Source organism: Stegastes partitus, unplaced genomic scaffold, assembly GCF_000690725.1.
Source record: "Stegastes partitus isolate 25-593 unplaced genomic scaffold, Stegastes_partitus-1.0.2 Scaffold913, whole genome shotgun sequence".
Lineage (NCBI taxonomy): Eukaryota > Metazoa > Chordata > Actinopteri > Pomacentridae > Stegastes > Stegastes partitus.
Genome location: NW_007578644.1, coordinates 230,892 through 239,294, shown reverse-complemented (window position 1 = coordinate 239,294; position 8,403 = coordinate 230,892). Strand labels below are relative to the sequence as shown.

The 8,403-nt window shown below is 41.4% G+C and overlaps 1 protein-coding gene across 1 annotated transcript in view; it reads right to left on the bottom strand.

Annotated features, from left to right (window-relative positions):
• Positions 1-3,446: 3,446 nt before the first annotated feature.
• The window catches only part of tspan31 (tetraspanin 31), an 11,777-nt gene continuing 6,820 nt past the window's right edge, over positions 3,447-8,403 (bottom strand). Inside the window, exons 3-6 of the mRNA XM_008293798.1 lie at positions 6,824-6,904; positions 6,598-6,738; positions 6,144-6,254; positions 3,447-5,007 (exon numbers count right to left, since the gene is read on the bottom strand). Coding sequence (XP_008292020.1) covers positions 4,933-5,007; positions 6,144-6,254; positions 6,598-6,738; positions 6,824-6,904 — 408 coding nt within the window. The 3' untranslated portion in view covers positions 3,447-4,932. The remainder of the gene's footprint in view (positions 5,008-6,143; positions 6,255-6,597; positions 6,739-6,823; positions 6,905-8,403) is intronic.

The window sequence follows — 8,403 nt, the reverse complement described above, 5'->3', positions numbered from 1 at the left end:
TATTTTTACTCTTCATTTTGCCAGTTTTTAGTCTACGTGAGTTATTTTATGTGATTTTGAACGTCATGTCTGTTGGTTTCATCTGCTTGTTACAAGACTTTTCTTTGGCCTGAAGTCAAATTTTACCCATTTGGATGCTAATCTGATTTTGAGATGCACAAAACACTGCAGAAAATAGCCAGAGTGGAAACATTTAATTGGAAAACTGTATTTTGGTATATTTTTTTAATCTTGTTTTTCTTTAGTTTGCCTTCCTACCTTGTACTTTGGTGTATTTTTACTCTTTAGTCTGACAGTTTTTCAGTCTATAAGAGTTACTTTATGTGCTTTTGAGCATATTTGTTGATTTAATTAGACTTTTCTTTGGCCTGAAGTCAAATTTTTCCCATTTGGATGCTAATCTAACATTGAGATGCACAAAACACTACAGAAAACAGCCAGAGTGGAAACATTTTATTGGAAAAATCATATTTCAGTGTATTTTTTACCTTTGCTTTCCCAGTTTTTCAGTCATCCCGAGTTACTCTATGGGCTGCACTGTTGGTACTTTCCTTCCTCCTCCACTAGAAATGCTCTTCTACAGGAAACAGTTGGCCTCTGCTGATCTGAATGCAGCCCTATGGTGCCCCATGCTGATGAGCTATATATAATTAGTTGTGTCTATAGGACAGGCCCCTGTAAAAGCCATTCACCACAGCGCCGTGATATAATGGACCAAATGTTTTAAGATCCTGTCTTGATGCGCTCGCGGAGCCCATTCTATATCTGTAAGAGGACAGATGGCCGTCCCTGTTGGTGCGAATCTCCACAGCTTCTCCAAACTAATACACCCGGCATATGGACACGCATGGCGGGGTGGGGACTGGCACCGGGCCCTCAGGAGAGCACGCTGACAGGACAAGGAAGATGCAAAATGTGGTGCAGTTTACTAAAAAAATAAAAAATAAAAAATAATGCTGCTGGTCCCCGGAAACACTCAAGACCCAAAACCCTTAGCAGGCACATTTCACTTACATAAATGTTCCTGCGTCTCAGGAAAGTGAACCTGCAGGGTGGAAGCCAACGCCAGAGATTAGGTCACGCCTTCCGTGGAGGGGGGGGGCAGCGTCATGGCGACAGTCTGCCACGGGCCATTAGGACGAGGGCAGAGGGGCAGTTTATCCTCATTTAGGACAACCTTGGATGAAAGGTATCTGGATGATTCCCTCGCCTCTGTTCTGCTATCAGAGTGTACTTGAGCTCTCCTTCTGCTCTGCCCACCCACCCCCACATCTCTGGACCCGGCCCAGCTGAAGGGATTAATGGCCTTCTGAAGGAATATCACAGGGAATCAAAAACCCGCTACCGGAGCAAATTGATTTTACAGCCGCCGCGTCGATGCCATCCACCTTCAGCTGGATGCAATCGGTCTGTACGATAACGTTGAGACACACGGGAGGCGCGTGGATTCTGCGCCTGTCTCGAGGTGTTTAGCCATGTCAGAGCAGGGCTGGGAGAGCGGCACATGGTGGGAAGAGAAATGGCAGCTGCACACGCTCTGTACTGCCATCATGTGGCGTCGGCGCTGAACTGCAGCTCACGAGAGAGGTTTCATGTTGAGGTATTGATCCTCACAGGGGGGGGAATGTACATGTTGCAGCAGGTGGATACGGATGAGACCTGAAGGAAGCAATAAGTACACAGATAAAAATCTAAGAAAAGAAAAGACAAAATTCACAACAGTGACTCAAATAATTAGAAACTGAAAGAAGTAATAATAAATAAAAATTTGCTAAATTATAGTTTAGTGAAATAAGACATTGATTTTGAATTGTGGAGGAAAAGAATCATTTAAAAAATAAAACTGTACCAGACAAATCAGAGCACTTTGCTGATGAGCAGTGAAATCCAAACACCTGTCAACAGGTGTAGAAGTCTGACTGAGAGTTACAGAAACACCTCATGATGGCAGTGATTGGCTCAAAGGGTTGTTCAACTAAATATTAGTTCACGGGTCCCATCAGGCTTGTTTTTAAAAATATTTCTGTTGAAACACAATTCAAAAACAATGTCATGACGTTCATTAAATTTTTTATTTATTATTACTTATTATTACTTTTAGCTTATTTCAGTGACTGAAGCTGTTGTTTTCCTTCTTTAATGGGAGGATATGAACACATCTGAGGACGACTGGATGTAGCTTTACGATGGGGGTTTAAGATGCTTCTATTTTGCTTTAGTTCCACATTTAATGCATTTTTTTTTCTTTACAAATGATGACATGAGTTCAACAGTTTGAGGAAAATGCCTGACAAATGTCCATGAATGTTGGACTATTTCAGTATGTTTGCCTCGAAGGGCGGCTGTGGCTCAGGTGGTAGAGCAGGTTGTCCTCCTTGGTGGTTCAATCCCCCACCCCTCCACAGTCCAAGTGTCCTTGAGCAAGAAACTGAACCCAAAGTTGGTCCCAATGGCAGGCAGCACCTTGCATGGCGGCTCTGTCGCCATTGGTGTATGAATGAGAAACACATTGTAAAGCGCTATATAAGTGCAGACCATTTACCTTCTTCTGCTTTAATTAACTGCATCAACTCCACAAGTTTGTTTGAACCTGATACGTCGAGTTCATGATGTGACGACGTTTCAAAAACCTTGTAAAATCAGGTGAATCCGTCAAGTCAAAGCTTCCAGGTGTGTTTCGGTTCATTATTCTGCTGCAGCATCAATTTAAGATGCAAACCAGAAGGTGGAATCTGTTTCTGAAGAACAAAAAGCTGCTTCTTCTTGGTCACCAGGCTTGAATATTCCCACCATCATGCTTCATTGTAGGGCTGCAAGGTGGCTCGGTGGTTAGTATCATTGCCTCGCAGCCAGACGGTCGTTGGTTCGCGTCCCGGTGAGGACACCCGTGATCTTTCTGTGTGGAGTCTGCATGTTCTCCCCGTGCAGCGTGGGTTCTCTCCGGGTTCTCCGGCTTCCTCCCACAGTCCACAAACATGCTGAGGTTAATTGGTGATTGTAAATTGTCCGTAGGTGTGAATGTGAGTGTGCTTGGTTGTCTGTCTCTAAGTGTAGCCCTGTGATAGACTGGTGACCTGTCCAGGTGAACCTGCCTTCACCCTGAGTCAGCTGGGATAGACTCCAGCCCCCCATGATCCTAGTGAGGATTAAGCGGTGTATAAATGATGGATGGATGATGATTTGTGGAAATGATCTCACACTTCTACTTCGTTCTGGTTCTGGTTTCCTGATTTCACAATGCTGCTTAGTGAGCAAAGACTTGCTGGAAACTTGAGTCACAACCTTCTTTAGAACAAGTTTGTGAAAAAAAAAACTAAAATATTTATTCATTTTTACCAGACAGAACTTCTTGTATTGCATCTAAATCCTCAAACTTTCTGATTATTTTCCAGGTTTACATGAAAATACGTCAGATCGTTTTCGCAAAACTCCGACGACTCGTGGAAAACGTTTAATTTGAGGTTTTTTTATTTGGAAAATTAAGTCTCAAAAATTCAAGATACATTTGAATAACAAGTGCACACAAATTCAAAGTGAGGTGTGATATATGGCATAATAACGCTTAAGATCAGTTTAGTTCAAACCAACGAGAACCAGCAGCAGGAAAAATCCATATCAGCAAAAGGTGACAAGTTCAAGTAAGACATGTAATTACAAGTTCGTTAGTCCTTTAAGTTAAAAGCAGTTCAAAAGAGGAAAAAAAAAACATCTTAAAAGACAGTTAATGAGCAGTTATTTATCGACAGGAAACTTCAAAATGTCAAGCATTAAAACTACAACATAACATCTGCTTCGTGTGCATCGTACAACTTAAATAGATCCTGAAAATATTTAACAAGTTCTTTTGTTTTATTTTTTTTTTACAAAGCTTTTTAACACTGATGAACAAAAAATAACTCCACAAAGGAATCACAAATTATTAAAAAAAAAAAAAAAAAAAAGAATAAATCGCACATTCTCACAATTAACACTATAAAAACTAAATCAGCGAGAAGCAGTTTTGGCCAAATTCACTCGATTATTTCAGCACTTTGTTTGATTTACTTCCAGTTACATGGAGGAGGTAACGAGACGTACCTGAACCCACTCTAGTCTAAACTAAGCCACGTCACGGAAATGTCTAAATTACGGGAAGGGTCGGAGGCCGGCGGAGCCTGCAAAGCGAAGCCTCCGAGCTAGAGGCGGGAAAACTAACACCCTGTGGAAACTACGGCGGCGGCGGCGGCGGCGTTTAAAGATTATGTACAACATGGAGGCTGCAGTCCGTCGGCATCGCTGACTGTTACGAGTTAGTTGGCTCAGTTACAGTTCATAAATATTGGAACGAGCGACTACCTACAAAATCTACATCCTAATCCTGGCATTTGTGGCATCCGGAAAGAAAAACAAAAAAACATACACATACAATCCAAAAAACTACTTTACACCACATGTCCAGTATGCGTCGTCGTCTCCTTCCTCCCCCTCAGCTGGACATGATTACATCACTGACGGCACTGACCAGAGGAGTATATTCGTGGTACATTAAAGAGGAACAATTTCAAGGTGCATACAAGTTATTTTTTTTGCCGCACAAGTCATTTGGTAGTGGAATGAGATCAACGAGGTCGGTCTGTGCGGGCGTCATGCAGAGATAGCGGGGCCGCAATCGGGAAACCTGGAACTCGAATCGAGGCCTTTGTCGCGAGTCGTCCTTTCATACACGAGTGTCCGGGTGTTCCGGGTTGAGCTCCGGATGTCTGGACAGGTTGTTTCTCAGGTGAAGGGTTTCTCTGTCGGGTGCTTCGTGCGCTCGTCCGTTCGGTGTTGTTTTAGTGGTTCGGTGGTTGTGTTTGTGAGCCTGAGTGTCGGCCTCTACGTGTGCATGATTTTGCTGTGTTTTGTACCAGTGTGTTGAAACTGCATCTGCTGCACCGACGACGGGGGACCAGACTATAGGAAAGCACTCGGGTTCGCTCGCGGGTCCTTCTGGTTCCTGTAGCGCACGGCGAGCCAGACTCCCAGGATCTGCCGGGGAAGGATCGCACAGGTCAGAGAAGTCAAAGGAAGGAAACTTGCGACTAAAATGGGTGCATATGTGACCTTTTATTGATTGTGTGATGATCATTTAGCTGACCGGGCAGTATAAAGCAATATTAATTAAAAATGAATCCGTAAAAGTAAAGGCTAATAAAAGTAGAAATATAAAGACAAATAAATAAAATAGTAAAAACAATAACATATATATTTTTAATGTATTTTTTTATTTTTATTTTTTTAAAATTGTATTTATTTTTTTCAATATTTTTCTCTTTTTTTTCTATAATATTTTTTAAATTTTTTTTATAATGTTGCTTTAAAAGCAAAGGAAATATGCGCAGAAAAATGTGTGCAGTAGGAATGTCATTGTGCGCATATTTCCTTTGCTCTTATTGCATTATAAAAAAATTAATAAAAAAAATCCCAAAAAAAATTTAAAAAAATAAAATTGAGAAAAAAAATTTAAAATAAAAAGAATTTTAAAAACTATAGAAATAAATAAAAAAAATAAATGAATAAAATATAAATATTTTATTTATATATCTACTTTTATTAGCTTTTTCTTGTATGGATTCATTTTTAATTAAAATTGCTTTACATTACCACATTATTTATTTTTCATTTTCTTTATTCTTCTTTTTTATTTCCATTTTTATTTTATTATTATTCTTTTATTGATTTTTTATATTTGTAATTTGGCACTCTCACTACTCCAAACTGTTTTTGCTTCAAAAATTCAAATATAATGTGTTGAAAGTCACAAACTGCATCTCCGAATAAAAAAAGTTAATGATGAACAACCGTTGTTGAATGAATTACTTTTGTTTAAAACCTAAAACATGAACAAAAAACATGAAACTATGGACACGTGTTTATCAACCTTAGCCTCATGAATATGCTAATTAGGTACATAAAACATAAACATTCCTTTTAAATAATGCGGTAAAAACACAGTTCTGGTTACTTTATGTTCAGGGACTCTGACTGTGAGGAGGAGGTGCATGAAATCAAAGCTGCTGCTACAGGACGAGCTGGAAATCTGAAATCTTTGCTCCTCCGAGAAGCCGACTGTTTACGAGACGGTGCCGAAATAACTCCGACGTTTCTGCGAGTCGGACGCTCACCTCTGTGAAGCTGAAGAAGAGTCCGACGCCCCCGAGGATCTTCAGAGCTTCTGTCGCATGATTCAACATCCTCTCCCCGCAGGTCAGACACTCACCTTCCTTTGTGCACGGCTGCAGCCAAAGACACAGAAAACGGAAGAAAAGAGCTGCGTGAGTCAACGAATCTGTCAGCTAGGCTAGCGTTAGCTTCCAAAATCTATTCTGAGAAGAACTGTAAGTCAGTGGCCTACTTTCTCTCTCTCTTCTTTTTTTTTGCACTTAAAAGAGAAACGCTTTTATTCAGCGGGACATATTGTGTAACTGGAAATATCCTGTAAAATCTGCAGCGTTGATCTGCGATGCCGACTTTATATAAAGTGGATAAACCGGATGTTGAATGTTACGCAACCATTCAAGTGTGGAGCTGTTCTTCCTATTGTTTGTCTTTGTTAAAGATGTGATGTTCAGGACTCACAGAGGGGCAGCTTCGCACGTCCTGTTCAAACTGCGCGTAGCTGCCGGTGACGTTGAGCAGCCCGCAGCAGTTCAGCTGGCTCTCCAGGTCCGTCTTGGTCTTGTTCTCCAACATTCCCCAGGCAGACTTCAGAAGCACCTCCTGGAAGAGCAAAACGGGGCGAATGAAACACAGTAAAAGAATTCAGAAATACGTTTAGCTTTAATTAAGCGCCGCGTTAGCTCACCTGCTGCCCACGGTTCATCGCCAAGCAGGAGCACGAAACGCCGAACTGGAACAGGAACACGATGAACAAGATCACCATGTACTGAGGGGACGAGTTAAAGAAGCCAGAGAGCGACCACGAGACAGAAACAGCAGCGTAGGACAGACAGAAAGCTTCACGCCGTCACCATTAGGTCACGGTTTTCCTACTAGAAGCACCTTTTGTATGTAAATGAATCATCAGGAGGGAGCAACAGACACTAAATAAAGCTTCTTCTTGTTCAGTGAAACCAACTATTGACTCATTTTACTAAAGAAAAGATCGTTCGGACTCTCCTGTGCTGCTGAAGTCCAGCGTTTCTGACGAAGGCGATTCAGAGGAGGAGTCAGCAGGTGGTCTCGTGTTGGAAAAGGCAGAAATGGCTCCTGCAGATAAACTGGCTGATGTATGAAAACTTTTAGCGTATCTATTGTTTACGGTGCAAACACGACTGCAAACTCTAAACTTGAAGCTATTGTGAAGCGTGATTAAAGCATTAACGGGACTTTTTTCCTCTTGATGTGTTGCACGACGACGAAAGTTGACGACTTCATCTTGAGCTGACAAAAAAAAAAAGGTTTTCTTTTTGTTAATACACTAAGAAAAGTGGTTTTGCTTTCTTGTACTGTGAGCTCGAAGCAGACAATGATGAAAAAACATGATGAAAAAGTTCCAGACTCGACGCCTCTGTACGCTGAAACCGGGTCTATTCCAGAAACGAAGCTCCCTGCAGTGCAGCAGCTTGGCCCACGTCATCATTGTCTTATGTAGGGCTTTTATCCAAAGCTGATCTATCCATAGCCGCCATGCAAGGTGCTGCCTGCCATTGGGAGCAACTTTGGGTTCAGTGTCTTGCCCAACGACACTTGGACTGTGGAGGGGCCGGGGATCGATTGGAGGACAACCCGCTCTACCACCCGAGCCACATCTAAGCACCTCTTGGTTTCACTTTCTTCTAAATGCAGAAATACAAAACCATTAATAAGTCTTATTTGTTTCTATCAGTCAATTTCCTTTCATGTGTTTTTTTCATTCTTGCGTTAACATCTAAATCGTTACCTCGATGAATCGGATAAAGTGGCTCAATTACAATCTTTTATTTTTTTTCTCTGGCTATAATTAAAAATTATTTCAAAATGAGCAATAATTATCGGTTATATTTACCGACATGAAACATTTTATCGTAACAGACGTTTCAGCGATACTGCCCAGCCTCATGATCACTTCTTCCTCTGACACTCGTCAACGCTTCTAAATGTAAATATCACACATTTAACGGACATCGATGCTGCTGAACACGTTATTTTTGTTTGTTTGTTTTTAGGCCTATAGGAGCAAAAACATGAACTAATAATGAAAGTCCCGCACCACATGCAAAGGCCACATGATGAGGCACATTGTAAAATATAAATGCCCTCCCTCACAGCTGCTCATGAACCGTCAGCGCTAGACGGCTGAGCTAAGTGCAGACATCCTCTTTGATTATCTCTTTGAAGACTCTCAGGGCAGGAACTGAAAGTCTGCTCACTTCTGGTTGACACAACGTCCACCTGAGACCTGCA